Source organism: Lepus europaeus, chromosome 8, assembly GCF_033115175.1.
Source record: "Lepus europaeus isolate LE1 chromosome 8, mLepTim1.pri, whole genome shotgun sequence".
In the NCBI taxonomy this organism is placed as follows: domain Eukaryota; kingdom Metazoa; phylum Chordata; class Mammalia; order Lagomorpha; family Leporidae; genus Lepus; species Lepus europaeus.
Genome location: NC_084834.1, coordinates 109,380,642 through 109,397,549, shown reverse-complemented (window position 1 = coordinate 109,397,549; position 16,908 = coordinate 109,380,642). Strand labels below are relative to the sequence as shown.

Below are 16,908 nucleotides of genomic sequence, written 5' to 3'. Positions count from 1 at the left end.
ATAATGTTATAGATACTTTAAAAAGAATGGGGTTATAATGCAGATATATATGTGTGTGTGTGTGTGTGTGTGTATGTAGTAGAAATTAGAAAGCCAGAGAATACACATCCAAGACTCCACTATAGTTAAATTTCTGGATAAATGCTGGATTTTGCTGGTTTGATGAGACTTGGAAGGCAGAAGCAAGTCAGAGGCCTTCCAAGGCAGAGGTTGGGTATGCCAGTGAAAGGTCACAAAGATGCGAGCGATGTTTTCTGCATCAGCATACACTCTTCACTCTCCAGTCTTTGAGAACTGAGAAAAGATTTTAGAATAGGCAAAGACCAGACTAGCCTGTGGGTGTCAGGAGGCTGTGATGCTGATATCACAGGTGTCAGTGCCTTTCTGGACCCTGACTCTTGGCTGCTGAGTTCAGTAATGCCAGTTCTGTGGCTCCCATTGGCATCTGTTTTCTAGTGTTCTGTGAAAGATCTCTGTCAGCTCTCTGAGGACCTATACCCCTAGCCTTTCCAACCATGTTGTAGAATGTGAGTTCCTACCTCAATTTTTTTTCTGCTTGACATCAATTTCCTGCTCTGAATCTGACAGTTGTAGATCTATATAGAAAGACTTCAAGAAAAATCACTGAGTGAAATATGAGATGCAGAATGATAGTCAGCTTGATAGCATTAAAACTTGAAAGAAACAGTAAACAATATTGCACATTTTTAATGTGTATGTATTTGAATTCCTGTATTTATCTGTGAAAAGCTAAATAAAGTATGAAAAGACTGTAATTTTTTTTAAAACAAGATTACCCTGGGGAAGAAAGAAAGAGACCAGAATGAAAAATTATTGCCAAGAAACTTGCCTTATCTATAATAGACTCATTTTTAATAGGGAAAGTATGTTCATACATTTTCTACATTACTTTTTAAAAATTAAATATATTGTTGAATGGAAATAAAGGCTTACCATCTCTATGTACTTGAGTAGAGAAAAATTGGGGAATTGACAATAAAATAGACTCTGGGCAGTCAGGCCCAAATTAATATTAGCTAAAAATAAATTATTTATTGGTTTTGTAGAAATTTTCAGGATGAGATTGTTGTTTCATGACAATTGAAACACAAATTCATGAGAACACAGGAATTCTGGCTCCTGATTCCACTTCCTGCTAGTGCAGACCCTGGGAGGCAGCAGGAGATGGCTCAAGTACTTGGCTCCTTGTCACTCTCATGGGAAACTTAGAATTTCCAGCTTTTAGCTCTGGCTCCAGACCCAGCCCTGACCACTGCAGGCATTTGGAGAGTGAATCATCTGGTGGGAACTCTCTCTTTCTTATTCTCTCCCTCTCCCTCTCCCTCTCCCTCTCCCTCTCCCTCTCCCTCTCCCTGTCCCTCTCTCCCTCTCTCTCTCTCTCCCTCTCTCTCTCTCTCTCTCTCTGTGTGTGTGTGTGTGTGTAACTCTGCCTTTGAAAATAAATAAATCTTCAAAAGAAGAAGACAGACTGATTCACACTCATGAGATTTTAAGTGAGTGAAATAAATTCACAAATATTTGGCTTTTGAATTAACCACCTATAAGACAAGGAAACTATTATACAATTTGTATCTCTTATATCCTTTAGCTATATTATCCTTTTTCCTCTACTTTGAATTGTATTATAAGAGGATCCTTTCTGATGGTCTGCAGTCATGTGTTGCTAATTCAAGGAAAAGGTGAATATGTATTCATTTCTTACTAGGACAACAGCAACAGCTTTCCAAACTGTCTGCCTGTCTCAGTGTGTACTGTTCACCCACAGTTACAATCCATTTTCTTTCTCAAAGGTGAAAGTAATCTTCGCAAAGATTGGATCATCTCATTATCTGCTCTGGTTAGGAATCTCCATGGAGTTATAATCTAAGGTCTCTACTGTAACTATGGCTCACAAAGCCCTGTATGAATGGCCTCCTATTGATGTCTTCTGCCCTCTCCTACCATCTCACACTTACCCATAGGGTCCTCATCCCACTGACATCTTCCTGCCCCACTTTACCGTCTCCCTTATTTCTCTTTATAGGCCTTCCATTTGTTCCCTTTGAATTTCTTTGTTTTTCCTTTTTCTTGCTGAAGTCCAGCTCAATTGCTGTCCCTCAGAGAGATTATTCTTTTTTTAAGATTTTTTTAAGGTTTATTTATTTATTTGAAAGTCAGAGTTACACAGAGAAAGAAGGAGAGGCAGAGAGAGAAAGAGAAAGAGAGAGAGAGGTCTTCCATCTGCTGGTTCACTCCCCAATTGGACGCAATGTGCCAATCCGAAGCCAGGAGCCAGGAGCTTCTTCAGGGTCTCCCACGCGGTGCAGGGGCCCAAGGAATTGGGCCATCTTCTACTGCTTTCCTAGACCACAGCAGAGAGCTGGATCAGAAGCGGAGCAGCCGGGACTCAAACCAGCTCCCATATGGGATGTTGGCACTGCAGGCGGCGCTAGCCCAGAGCCCACTGTTTTCTCTCTTATTTTTTTTTTGTTTTGTTTTGTTTTTGTTTTGTTTTTTTGACAGGCAGAGTGGACAGTGAGAGAGAGAGACAGAGATAAAGGTCTTCTTTTACCGTTGGTTCACCCTCCAATGGCTGCTGCGGCTGATGCGCTGCAGCCAGCACACCGTGCTGATCCGAAGCAAGGAGCTAGGTGCTTCTCCTGATCTCCCATGGGGTGCAGGGCCCAAACGCTTGGGCCATCCTCCACTGCACTCCCTGGCCACAGCAGAGAGCTGGCCTGGAAGAGGGGCAACCGGGACAGAATCCGGTGTCCCGACCAGGACTAGAACCCGGTGTGCCGGCGCCGCAAGGCGGAGGATTGGCCTATTGAGCCGCGGCACCGGCCGAGCCCACTATTTTCTATCATATTACTTTCTATTTCCTTTATTAACATTTCTCACAGTCCAAAATTATCTTATATGTGTGTTTACTGCCTTTTAAAAAAATTTATTTGAAAAACAATTACAGAGAAAGAGGCAAGTCTTCCACCTGCTGGCTCACTCCCCAAATGGCCACAATAGCCAGGGCTGGGCTAGGCTGAAGCCAGGAGCCAGGAATTTCATCCAGGTCTCCTGTGAGAGTGTGGGGGCCCAGGCACTGAGGCCATCTTCTGCTGCTCTTCCAGTTGCATTAGCAGAGACCTGATCAAAAGTAGAGTAGTGAGACCCAGGAGCTGGTGCCCATGTGGGGTGCTGGTGTTGCAGGTGGTGGCTTAACCTGTATACTGCAACACAGCCCCCAACTACCTTGTCTTTTCCCACTAAATGTAGGATCATTGTAGAAAGACACTGTTTATTTGGTAGTTCCAGGATACATAGGTGTTCAGTAAACATGTATGACCTGCATGGGAAAGTAGTAGGGAGAGAAAGGCGCCAGCAAGTCACTAATAAGGATTAAGTTTGATGTTGTTTAGAGTCATACTTTATGAAAAAAGACAGAATAAAAGAGTAACACCATAAACAGCAGAGGGCTTTTTATTTTATTTTAACTGACTAAAAAATTTAGGGCTCCTTTTTGTTAGGAAACAACAAAATGTAAATTATGTGCAGAGATTACAGTCAATCCTCCATACAATTGCATGCTTGCTTTAAGGACAGATAGCAAAACATGTTCCACAATGCCCCCTGCCCTTGAGGACTTCACATTATTATCGCTGCAAGAGAAGAAAAACAAATAACAAAAGAAGGACATGAAAAAATATATGTAAGTATTTGCAAGTTAAAAATCACTTATAATTCCTGATGAATGTTGAATTAAACTTGATGAGAGAAAATACATGTATAGTAAATTCATCAGTTTATTAGAGATGAAGAGTGACTTTAAGCAAACAGTTTCTCTTACTTTCTCTTAGTTTCCTGTTCTATAAATTGGAAGATTTGGTCTAGATGAATTTCTGCTATCCCTTCTGCACTCCAAAATCATGTGATGTCATGAAGTACACAGACTGTCTCACATATAAATAAAAAAGTAGTGCATGAGTTGTCTCGCACAGTCCAGTGAACAAAGTGCAACTTTAATTTATAGAATTAAAACTAATGTACTTGAAAGAATAAGGATGTATGTTTTCATATTACCAGATTATGAATTTTATTTTATTTAATTCTGAAGAACAAAGTAGGGACAATTACAAAAAATGATATATCAGAATTAGAATATTAATAAAGATATTTTTGTTTTGTTTACTACCTTTTGTCTTCTTTCCTAGATTAGTTAAATAGATAAATGAATGGAGAGTGTTTTACAGCATTGGCAAAGATGTTTGTATTTTTGTGTCTAAGAAAATGATTGGTTTATCATCCATCAAAAGAGAAGGATCTTGAAGCAGCAGATAAGACTACCCTGCCTTTCTCTTCATGCTCCATTTCATGATTACTTTTCTTTTAGAGTCCAGTCTTGGAGGTAATCCAGTCACGATAAGAGGTCACTCGTGTGTAGACACCTGGCTTATTCTTTTTCCCACAACCATCACCCCAACTAACTATTCCAACAAGATGCCAAATATTTCTGGAGTCAGGGTAAGCTAGCGGTCCACCAGAATCATTCTAGAAGAAGAAGGGAAACAATGTTACTATTCTTGTCAAATAATTTCATTTTACCTCTCTTCTGGAGTTAAAACTATCCCCTTGGCATTGAAACCAATCCACCCTCTTTGGGCTTAAAACTGCAGAATCCTTGAGTTTATTAAAAATCCACAAAGCTGCAAGCCAGAATATATTTTCTATAGCTGACAGGTATTGCATTGACAACTCAGAACCACCCTTGACCACGGCAAAGATGACTCAGTGGTTCCAGTGATTCTGAACCGTACATTGAGCTCCATGTTGTAGTCTCTGAGCAATGCTTGACCTGAGTCCATGCTCAACCTCCTGCTGCCTCCCTGGAGAAGGAGGTAGCATTCTAGGTCTCTAAGCTGCTCCAAAAACACAACTAAATTTCTCTTCAGAACTTCCAAGGATTATTCTTTGTGTGGATTCTTGTGTTGAAAACTCCATGAGGGCAGATATTATGCTCACCATGTCATCTCCAGCATCTGGTTGGTGTCTGACACATAAATGGGAGTGATAATTTTAAGTGGAGTGAAATGTGAAGCTACCATGTGGAAATCATTAGGAAATAAAAATGTTTTAGGCTGATAAAAATGTCTATTTAGTTGGCACTTTGGGAGAAAATAATTGGATAACGTAGCTGGACATACCTGACAGGCGTCAGCTTCTCCAGACATGTAACCAGCACACAGCATTGTTTCAGTCACAAAGCCAGATAGTGCATATGGGGCATTGCAAATTTTGTTGTCAATAATTTTCACAAATGCTTGTTGAAGTGTCTCTGGGAAAGCACCTAATGGCAATAAATGCTATGTTTTAGAAAGCTCTTGGCCTTGCTTGTGGTAATAAAGAACAACTATAGTATAAAACATATTCTTTTAGGAGCAGGCCAGTCACAGGTTACACATCAGTCTTTCAGGTTTTCATTATAGTTGGCTGCCTTCCACATAAATGCAATTTCCCCGCTCCCATTCCCAGGGATATTTTAGAAATTGAAAACAATGTGATTTCACACTTTTTTGTCCTGCTACAGGGTTTGCTATTCAATATATTTACTGGTGGACTAATTGCATGCAGGAAGTGATTGATTGATTGATTGATTAAATGATTATTCCCTTTAAGCTATTATGTTTTTGCAGGAAAACTTACCAAACATATGAAGTGATCCCCATCCTGTAACTACGACACTGTCATTGTCTGAGAGCTTCATTTTGGCTTCGGGAAGGCAAATCCTGCGAACGTACTTTGTAAAAGAGACTCCTTCAGCAAGCTGCACAAGGGCAATATCGTCATGGACCCCGGGACTGCTATAATTTTCATGCAAAATAATGTTTTGGACTTTCCGTGTCATATATGGTTTATTTACAATATTTCCAAAGTTGACAGTCCAATCTTGTGTGTTATTTTTCCTGGAGGACACAATTTAATTAAAATACTATAATTGTCTGCAACAGTGTCCTAGGTGGTCTTTATCTTAGCATTTTGAAGCATAAGGTTCCCATACACTACAAAGCACTTACATTCTAATCTTCAAAAACATCTTGATGTAGAGTTGGTACAAACATTGCAGTCGGTTAAAGACAGTGCTAAGAACCATTATGTTTCTCAGGTTTCTGCAAATCTTCCCAACTAGGGACAAGTTTCTCTGGCTAAGTCAACTCTAAACATTTCTGAGCATTTGACTTGAGCAGGAATTAGATGAGCATCTTTGGTCCATTAAGTGATTAGAGTCCAGACTTAGTCTTATTGCGGAGCACGTTGGGTTCTGGGGGCCTGTGGAAGACTCTGGATACTTGTGTACTTAAAAAATTGCAACTTGTTCTTGCTCAGTCCCATTATTCTGTTTATTGAGACAATGTATCTTGCATTCTGATTTAGATTTCTTGATCAGTTTCTCCAGTTCCACACTGAGATTCTTTGTCAATTTAGAATAAAACATCTTGTTTATTCTCATGTTTCCTTTAAAATATTAGCTGCTACTTTTTTTAAGATTCCCATAATTTCATGCCATCAGTGGCATACTTCAATCCACCCCCTATTCTAAAACCTCCCTGATTTAACATGTTAAAAAATTGTGATTTGTGCACTTCCTTTACTTAGAGTCCACTCAGGCTTTCCCTCCTGAGATTTACATAAAAAGGCCAGGAGGAATGCTAATGAATCTGTATGTTTAACAAGTTGCATAGGCAGACCATGGTCATCACCGACTTTTTGAAAATCCCTTCTGGAAGACATCCTATAAAGATGCTTTGTAAAAGGTACTTCTTCAGTAGATTTCTTGTTATTTAGAAATGTCTGCAACCTAGGGCCTGTGTGGTGGTACTGTGGTTTAAACTGCTGCCTATGGTGTCAGGATCCCACATGGGTCCTGGTTCAAGTACTGAGTGTTCCAGTTCTGATTCAGCTCCTTGCTAATGCACTGGGAAAAGCAGTGGAAGATGGCCCAAGTCCTGGGCCCATGCATCCATCTGAGAGTCACAGATGAAGCTCCTGGTTCCTGGATTCAACCTGGTCCAGCCCCAGTCCATATGGCCATTTGGGGAATGTGTCAGCAGATGAAAGATTTTCCTCTCTCTGTCTGTCTGTCTGTCTCTCTCTCTCTCTGTAACTCTGCCTTTCAGATAAATAAATAAATCTTTTAAAAAAAATAAATATCTACAACCAATATATACAAAATGTTAATAGTATTTTCGAGCATTTTTCCTTTTGTAAAATCTTCTCTACTTGAAATTGCTCTTTTATTTGATGTATACAGAATACAAACTGTGCTGTTCCATCTCCATACACCTGAAGAAGGCTGTGTTCCCACCAGAAGTGAATGTTACTCTATCACCCCTTTAATCAAATATATATTATAATCGCATTTTAGGCTCTAGATCAAATCTTCATATAGCAGTTGAATTTGCCATTTTCTTTTTAAAATTAATTGGTTTTAGAGGCAGTGCAAGAGAGAGAGCTCTCATCTATTAGTTCACTCCCCAAATGCCTGGAATGATGGGGGTCGGGCTGGCCAAATCCAGGAGCCAGGACTCAAGGTAGGTCTTTCATGTGGGTGGCAAGAACCCAGTTAGGTTAGCCGTCACCTGCTGCCCCCCAAGGGGTGCATTAGCAGGAAGCTGGAGTTGAGAGCCAGAGCTGGATTTTGACCTCGTGGAGTCTTAACCACTAGGCTACATGCCCATCCCACATACCATATTACTTGTTCAAGTTCCATAACATTATCTTTCTCAACGTGTCTTCCACAGTCTGCTACTCCCTCATACTTCCTATAGCTGACATTTTCATTTCTTCAACTAGCTTGTAAATTTCTAGAAAGCAAGAAAAATCACCTAGAACTGGAGTCAGACATTCCTTTTTTTATTATTTAATAGCTTGTGATACTAACATTAAATTTATCACCCTTCCTGAGCCTAATTTCCTCCTCTTTCTATACGTTAAGTTTTGCTTCCTATACAGAATTTTTATAATGAAGTGAAATGATTTCAATAGGCACATAAGACCAGTCCAAGGTAAATATTTGGAAAGTATGAACTGCTTTTATTCAATACCCCCCTTTTCCTAAATTTAAAAGCTTTCTTACTCCTTCAATTATAATTGTAAATTTTGTATGTGATTGTAAATTTCCTATGATCTTGTGACTTTTCCCATATTTAGGTTAATCCATATAGGCTAATCCAAACGAGCTTGCACCCAGCATCTTTCATACCGTCAGACTTTTGAACTTACTTAGCAAAGCAGTGAGCTGCTGATAAGAGCCACCTGCTGCTGATCAGAGAGGCTCCACAGTTGTGGTGGCCTTTCCATTGCATGCTGGCCTGCCATGGCCATGCCCCTGCCAGGGCATTCTTCCCATTCACAATTCGGTTGCCAGCTGTGATACTGCTGCTCAGTCGTCTCCCACAACCTGGAGAAAGGATTTATACAGAGAGCAGGCATCTTCTATTCTGCTTTATAAAAATGTCATCTTAAAATATAACTTGAAAACCTGCAGTGATTAATTCAGCTGTTTATTTCCTGTGATGCTCTGTGTTCGTGGTTTCCCAACTCATCTTGGCTTTGGTGAATCTTATCCTAATCTTATCCTTTCTAATCTCTTTAGCTATTGCTTTTTAGGATGCCTCTTTCTCAAAAATCTCATCTCTCCAAGCCTTTGTTTCATTAATGATTGCTTATCACACAGTATATACAGTGGTGTCTACAGTTGCAATGTGGGCAATAAATACTCCACAAATATCCACTGAGTGAACAGATGCATGGATGCACCTTGTGGGCAACACCATACTCTGAAAACAGGGGTGAGGAATGTCCAGCCTGTAGGCCATGTAAGACCAGTCAAATCATTCAGTCTGGCCTTGCCAAGACAAAAACAGGTAGGACTTGAAATTCAATAAATCTATAATTTTTAAATAGGTAACTTTGTATGGCACATGAATGAAGTTATAAATCTAAATAGCCATTGGCAGAAAAAGGACTACCCCTCTTTTTTGCAGCCATCAACTGAGTGGTAGCAGCCAAAATGAAGTTTAATCAGTTTGTGACTTCTGATCGAAGTAAGAACCATTATTGGCATTTCAATGCCTCTCCCCACATTTGCAAAAAGATTGTGCTGTCCCCTCTTTCCAAAGAGCTAAGACAGAAGGTCAGCTTGCCATCCATGTCCATTTGTAAGGATGATGAAGTGCAATGATATGAGAACATTGTAAAGGTCAGAAAATGCAAAGTAGACCAGGTTGTAAAAATAAATATGTCATCTACACTGAGTAAATGCAGCAAGAAAAGGCCAATGGCACAACTGTCCATGTGGGCGCTCACCCCAGCAAGGTGGTTAACACTAGGTTAAAACAGGATGGAGACCACAAAATGATCCTTGAGTAAAAAGCCAAGTCATGTCAAGTAGGAAAGGAGAAGGGCAAATACAAGGAAGGAGCAACTGAGAAGATCCAAGAATAAAGTAATCTCATATGAACAACTTTCATTAAAAAGTGCTGAAATTAAAAAAAAAGTTGCTCCACTTGTTTTAAAAGATACAGAGCTATTTTTATGATGCAATAAACATATTTGACTTATAGTGTAGGCTTGTTTTTTTTTTTTTTTTTGACAGGCAGAGTGGACAGTGAGAGAGAGAGAGAGAGACAGAGAGAAAGGTCTTCCTTTGCCGTTGGTTCACCCTCCAATGGCCGCCGCGGTAGCGCGCTGCGGCCGGCGCACCGCGCTGTTCCAATGGCAGGAGCCAGGTGCTTATCCTGGTCTCCCATGGGGTGCAGAGCCCAAACACTTGGGCCATCCTCCACTGCACTCCCTGGCCACAGCAGAGAGCTGGCCTGGAAGAGGGGCAACCGGGACAGGATCGGTGCCCCGACCGGGACTAGAACCCGGTGTGCCGGCGCCGCAAGGCGGAGGATTAGCCTGTTGAGCCACGGCGCCGGCCTGTAGGCTTGTATTTTGGTCCTATCCTAAGTTATCCTTTTTGTTCCCTTTTGTGGGTTGAGTGGGAATTGGCTTTCCAAACTCTTTCAGATGTTCAAATTCGGAAGTCTTCTATTAAGGGTTGATGGATTAGGAGTTGTAGACCTGATCAGATGGTGGCGGCTGGAAAGTGGGTTCAGTGGGAGGTCCTTAGGTCATTGCCCCCAGAAAGTGGTTCATTTTCTTTTTAAGATTTATTGATTTATTTGAAAGTCAGAACTGCAGAGAGAGGGAGATGCCACAGTGCCAACCCCCAGAAAGTGATTCTTAGGAGAGAGTTGGTTAATTAAGCCACAGGCAGCCTAGCAGCTCTGTTTGCTAGCTCACCATGTGAATGTTCCTTCATACTGATTCAGTTGTAGCCACCTCTGTCAGAGTAAGGAGGCCACTAGATGTTGAGCTGTAAACCTCCAAACTGTAGCTGAAATAAACTTTTCTTTCCCAAGGAAGTATTGTTGGATATTTCAGGGAAAGCAATGAGAAGTTGACTAATATATTCCTTAAATCTTTTCTTATTTTAACTCATTCACAATCATATTCTTCACTCATGATTTTAGAATCAATTTTCACTTCACTCTTTTGTACAATTTCCTATAAATATTTTCCTTTTTTTTTTTGACAGGCAGAGTTAGATAGTGAGAGAGAGAGAGAGAGAGAGAGAGAGAGAGAAAGGTCTTCCTTCCATTGGTTCACCCCCACACCATGGCCACTACGGCAGGTGCCCTGCGCCGATCCGAAGCCAGGAGCCAGGTGCTTCCTCCTGGTCTCCCATGTGGTTGCAGGGCCCAAGCACTTGGGCCATCCTCCACTGCCTTCCCTGTCAGTGGGACTGGACTGGAAGAGGAGCAACAGGACAGAATCCAGTGCCCCAACCAGGACTAAATCCAGGAGTGCCGGCGCCACAGGTGGAGGATTAGCCTAGTGAGCCACGGCGCAGGCCAATTTCCTATAAATATTAACATTTATGTATCAGCATTTGGCAAAAAGAATTTCCAGATCTATAGCTAGTATATCCAGTAATTTGAAAAAATCTAATATGCTGGTTTTGGGGATGTAAACTATACAACCATTGTGGAAGACAGTCTGGAGATTCCCCAGAAATCTGAAAATTGATCTATCATATGACCCAGCCAATCCATTCCTTGGAATATGCACAAATGAAGTGAAGTCAACATATCAAAGAGTTATCTATATCCCTATGTTTATAGCAGTTCAATTCACAATAGCTAAGATATGGAATCAACCCAGATGTCCATCAACTAATGACTGGATGAAGCAAATATGTATGTACACAATGGAATACTACTCATTCATTAAAAAGAATGAAATCCTATCCTTTACAACAAAATGATTGCAACTCCCACATGAGTGCAGGGGCCCAAGCACTTGGGCCATCCCCCTCTGCTTTTCACCAAGCTATTATGCTTGGTGAAACAAGTCAGATCAAAAACAAGGATATCACATGTTTTCTCTGATTTGTTTTTGCTGATATAAAGGGTACAGAAAAGAAACTTAGGATCTGGCACTTTGGCGCAGCAGGTTAAGCTGCTATCTGCAGTGCTGGCATCCAAGATGGGTCTTGGTTCAAATACTGACTGCTCCACTTCCTATCCAGCTCCCTGCTAATGCACCTGGGAAAGCAGCAGGGAATGACCCAAGTGCTTGGGCTCCTGTACTCACATGGGAGACTAGGATGAAGATCCTGGTTCCTGGCTTATGCCTGGCCCAGCCCCAGCCACTGTGGCCATTTAGGGAGTGAACCAGTTGATGGAAGATCTCTTCTCTCTCTCTCTCTCTCTTCCTCCCTCCCCCCCACCCCTTAATGTGTCTGTGTGTGTTATTCTGATTTATAAATAAATAAATAAATCTTTTTTAAAAAGCAAAAAGAAACAGCTAAACTGATACCTTGTGACTCAGTTGCCATCTATAACCCTCATCTATAGCCCTGTGGAACAGTGATCTATCTACCTTTTACTTGCAGAGCTTCTTGTTTAGAGGAGCACTGAGGCTATGATTATTTTTTTTTAATTATTTATTTTTTTTGACAGGCAGAGTGGACAGTGAGAGAGAGAGACAGAGAGAAAGGTCTTCCTTTTGCCGTTGGTTCACCCTCCAATGGCCGCTGCGGCCGGCGCACCGCGCTGATCCGATGGCAGGAGCCAGGTGCTTCTCCTGGTCTCCCATGGGGTGCAGGGCCCAAGCACTTGGGCCATCCTCCACTGCACTCCCTGGCCACAGCAGAGAGCTGGCCTGGAATAGGGGCAACTGGGACAGAATCCGGTGCCCTGACCGGGACTAGAACCCGGTGTGCCGGCGCCGCAAGGCAGAGGATTAGCCTAGTGAGCCGTGGCGCTGGCTCTGAGGCTATGATTATAAACTAAATGGGAAGTATGTTATTGCAAAAAATTAAAAGAAAAAAAGGAAAGAAAGGAAGGAGGAGGGAGGGGAAGAAAAGGAGAGAGGAAAGTCTTGTATTTTTGGAATTATATCTATGAAATTCATGAAATCTCTACATATTAATAAATTTTAAAATGTAATATAAAAGAAAAAATTCTGTGGATTCCATGATGTATTTCAAAAAACTTTAGAAAATATTATGTAGAAATATTTGTGAATATATTAACTCTATAATAAAGTTTATTAACTTACAGTTGTTGACAAGCATTTCAGAATTAGCCTTGCTGATTTCTGAAAGTAAAAACAAAACAAAAATTGTAAAACTGATAAATATCACCAACCAGTTGATTTCAACCCCAGGATACAAATGCTAACTTTTCCGATCTAATTATGCCCAACATTTAACCATTCATGTATTAATTATCAGCCCTTCTAAACTCTTACTTGTGATAATTTGAACATTGCTCCTCATCTCTACCAGGTAATATTGGAAAATCAAAGTTAAATGCAAAGCTTTCAATATTATGATAGTTCTAGTAAAATATTCAATGAGGTAAAAAGTAGATTTCTTATAAATATATGGATTTGTGATATTCTGGCAATTCTACTGACTGAGTCATATATATTTTAAGAAAAGGACAATTAAAATTTTATTTTATTGGACCCTTCTTACTTTTTAAAATATTCTCCTTACTTAGACTGAGTTAGGAAACTTTCAAAATGTAACTTTGCAGCTTCTTTCCTATTGGAAAGAGACTTTAAAGAATAAGAGAAGAGAATTATAGGAAGAACTGCAGGAAAACACTGATGCTAATCCCTGGGGCATGGAGGGGCAGGAATCCCAGCCTTCTATCCCAACAGCTACACACAGAAGGGTTTCACTGCTCCCTGGAGAACCTCTACCTCAGACTCGCTTCTCACAAGTGTCCCATTGGTCACAGGGTTTGTGCTCTGAGGCAGAGGAGCCGTAACTGGTGGCTGGAAGCCTTTTGAGCCTGCAAGGACACTAAGAGCAACTACTAGACCGGAAAGGCCAGAAACTAGGGGCACTGAAACCACATGTTTTTCCCTGACAGGCTGTTTAACAATCCAGGTGAGACTTTCAACTCCTTGGTAGAACTTTGCAGATATTTATAAAAGTCACTTTCTATACAGGGATGAAAATCTATCATTCTCTTCCATTGTTTTCTAGATAATTATTCAAAACAATTAATTTTTAAAGTAACATTGCTCTAATTTCTTCACAAGAATTGTTTAAAGCTCCCATTACCAGCATTACTTTAGCCCTGCAATTCCTTAGTGAATGCCCAAGAAAACCCCAAATGTGCTGTCTCTCATAGGTCCTGACAGGACAAGAGAGTAGGAAGAAAAGATGGTTTGGTTGGAAGCTTTCAGCCACTTTCCCATCCCTAACAGCTAACCTTTCTAAAGGTTGTCCTTTAGATGCCCACGATTTAACCTTAGCCCTATCACTTGTCAAACAATGATGTTATGGCACTGCCCCTTCCACCACCAACCCACTGCTAGGAGTGCCAGAGTTCAGGAAACCTATTTAACCTCAAATTGCAGAACTCATAGTTCCTTTATTTCTAGCACTTTTAAAAATACTCCAGAAACCTGAGTAATAGACCACAATGAAAAGAAGTGAAGTACCCGTAAGTTTAATGGAAGCAGGAACTGCATTCCAGGATGCCACGTTGTCTCTCAACATCTGATGTAAGATGGCCCGAATTTCAGTTCTCATGCTACCCCTCTTTGCTGGAGGAAACTTGAAGGTCAGACGTAACTGTACATTGGAGCCATTGGTGTTAGGCCTAAAACAACAGATGTATTCAAATGTGGCACTTCTTGAAGTTTTAGATGTTGTGCGAGCATATCAAAGTTACCACATTTTAATTATATATCTTTACAGATGTTAAAGAACATCTATAACACAGAAATACTGTATAAACACAAAACAGAGTATATGTAAATTGTAAAAGTCCCTAAAAATCTTCTAACTAGTTCAGAGGTACTGTACATTGAAAAAGATATGGGATCCTAAACTAGGAATCAGTATAATCAAACACATATGAGGCCAGCGCCGTGGCTTAACAGGCTAATCCTCTGCCTTGCGGCGCCGGCACACCAGGTTCTAGTCCCGGTTGGGGCGCCGGATTCTATCCCGGTTGCCCCTCTTCCAGGCCAGCTCTCTGCTGTGGCCCGGGAATGCAGTGGAGGATGGCCCAAGTCCTTGGGCGCTGCACCCCATGGGAGACCAGGAGAAGCACCAGGCTCCTGGCTTCGGATCAGCGAGATGCGCCCACTGCAGCGGCCATTGGAGGGTGAACCAATGGCAAAAAGGAAGACCTTTCTCTCTGTCTCTCTCTCTCACTATCCACTCTGCCTATCAACAAACAAACAAACAAACAAAAACCACATATGAGCAGCTAAATACTGACCAAGATTTTTTTATAATACAATAGAAACCAGTGTTCTCATAGGAATTTTTTCTAATAATTGAATTTGAGAGAAAAAGATGAATGAGAAAATAAAGGCAAGGCAGGGAAGCACTCAAAAGACAAGTTCCAGCATATATTCAGGGGCCAGTCTGCAACTTATTCCTGTACTTTCTTACATATAACAATCGAGATATATTATATCTTACATATAACCAATACATCTACAAGGAGAAAGCTCAGAAAATAACTAAGGTGTGAAGTCTGGATTGTCTATATATTCAGTACATTCTTTTGATTGTTCAGTGAAGGAGGTCAAATCATTTTGGAAGACTATCAAAGTAAAAGTCATATTAATCAGAATTTGTAAAAGCCTCACAATTCCATTTTCAAGTAATTATGATCAAATGAAGGGTTTTTCAAGGTTTCTCTTTGTGTATAGGTAAGTAGGTTGGTTGATTGGTCAGCTGAATTTTTTGTTTGTTTTGCTCAAGGGTCCCCAGCGTAGACACTGGCAATTACCACCAGATTACAAGTGGTTTCTCCCTTTCTCCCTTCCCCCATGCTCCATCCTCTCCATCCCGCATCCTTCCCTACCAAGATTATCCTCAATACCCCTCAAAGGTAGGTTTACGCCAACGTTTCTCAAAAGGTTCACTTTGCTCCCTGCCATTGTAGGGATGGTAATCACAGAAGAGCCCATAGAGGATTACTTTAGGGTATGTGTGACCCATGTTGTGACTGGAGAAGAGTCGGCCAGCGGGTGGTTACTAAAACAATGAGGTTGGGCTTCCTTGTTTTCTGTGGAGTCACAGCTATCTTTCTTCATGGAACCATTTAGGACTGACCACCACTAACCTTATAATTCCCCTGCAAGTAGACAAGAAATTATAGATTTGCATACAGCCATTCTTTCCCTGAACAGAGATTTGCTAAATAGTAAAATAACACTTAGAGTAGAGCTCATTTTTTGTTTCTCTGTCACTCTCTCACATCAATCTTCCTCCCCTTCCTTCCTTCCTTCTTCCTTCCCTCCCTCCTTTCTTTCTCTCATTTATTTCTTCTGTTTCACCCTCCTTCCCTCTCTCTCTCTCCAGCTTCCCCTCCTTCTCTCCCTCCCCTCTTCCCTCATCCTCATCTCTTTTTTCTTTCTTTCTCTCTACCTTTATCTGTTTGTCTGTTTCATGTTGCTGTTATGAAAAAGGTGGGCTGTGTCACATATATATTCCCTCTTTTCATAACATTTTGTATTAATTTGTACTTACAGAAGTTTGATGACCTGAGAGTCGACATATTCTTTATATATACTAGAATTTTGAAATGCATCTGACATCTGCCAAGAGAAAATAGAGTCCCATGTATATTTCAGCCAAATTTATAATGACACTAATAAAATAGATCTCTGATTTACCTTAGTCTCAATATCTTTGCTCAGATTTGTACTGGCTTGTGAAGCTACATTTTCACAGGTATCATTGTATGTGGCTCCAGAAATATGAAAATCACCTTCATAATAGTGTAGCTTTCCTGTGAAATAAAGAAATATTCAAAGAATTTTAAAACAAGAAGGGAGTGCACCTCCATGTGTATCTCTTTTTTAAATGAACATGCAACCTGGCTTTTAAACCAGCCCTAGAGACAGACAGCAGAGGAACGATAATCTGCTTGGGAACTACCCAGCTTTTATTCGGTGATTTGTTCTAAGCTTGCTTTCATGTGACAAAGGACATAACTCTCCTGCTAAGTCTGAATATACCCTAAGCATGCTCTTCAACACAGCGATGACTGCAGCCACTGAATCCACTTGAGCGTGCACCAGGAAAAATGTGCACTCTTCATGTCTAATCTAAACTCTTAGACTAGTGATTAACCAATTGACTTTTCTCAGCAGCTCTGATGTAAGAGGCCTTACAAGCACATTTTTCACTCTCTGGATGATTCACACTCTCATGTACTCTTTCTTTACTCCATCACCCCATACTTTCCATTTCTGAAAGCCATTCCTTGAGTACTTCACACTGGCCTTGCACCTATATACAGCATTAGGTAGGTGGTGATGATA

The 16,908-nt window shown here is 40.8% G+C and overlaps 1 protein-coding gene and 1 pseudogene across 1 annotated transcript in view; one reads left to right on the top strand and one right to left on the bottom strand.

Annotated features, from left to right (window-relative positions):
* Nucleotides 1-4,380: 4,380 nt before the first annotated feature.
* LOC133765354 (transmembrane protease serine 11B-like) overlaps nucleotides 4,381-16,908 on the bottom strand; it is a 34,062-nt gene continuing 21,534 nt past the window's right edge. The window contains exons 4-11 of the mRNA XM_062198934.1: nucleotides 16,258-16,373; nucleotides 16,112-16,179; nucleotides 14,062-14,222; nucleotides 12,661-12,699; nucleotides 8,272-8,449; nucleotides 5,695-5,954; nucleotides 5,196-5,338; nucleotides 4,381-4,542 (exon numbers count right to left, since the gene is read on the bottom strand). Of these exons, the coding sequence (XP_062054918.1) occupies nucleotides 4,381-4,542; nucleotides 5,196-5,338; nucleotides 5,695-5,954; nucleotides 8,272-8,449; nucleotides 12,661-12,699; nucleotides 14,062-14,222; nucleotides 16,112-16,179; nucleotides 16,258-16,373 (1,127 nt within the window). The remainder of the gene's footprint in view (nucleotides 4,543-5,195; nucleotides 5,339-5,694; nucleotides 5,955-8,271; nucleotides 8,450-12,660; nucleotides 12,700-14,061; nucleotides 14,223-16,111; nucleotides 16,180-16,257; nucleotides 16,374-16,908) is intronic.
* Nucleotides 9,062-9,495, top strand: LOC133765712 (large ribosomal subunit protein uL24-like; annotated as a pseudogene).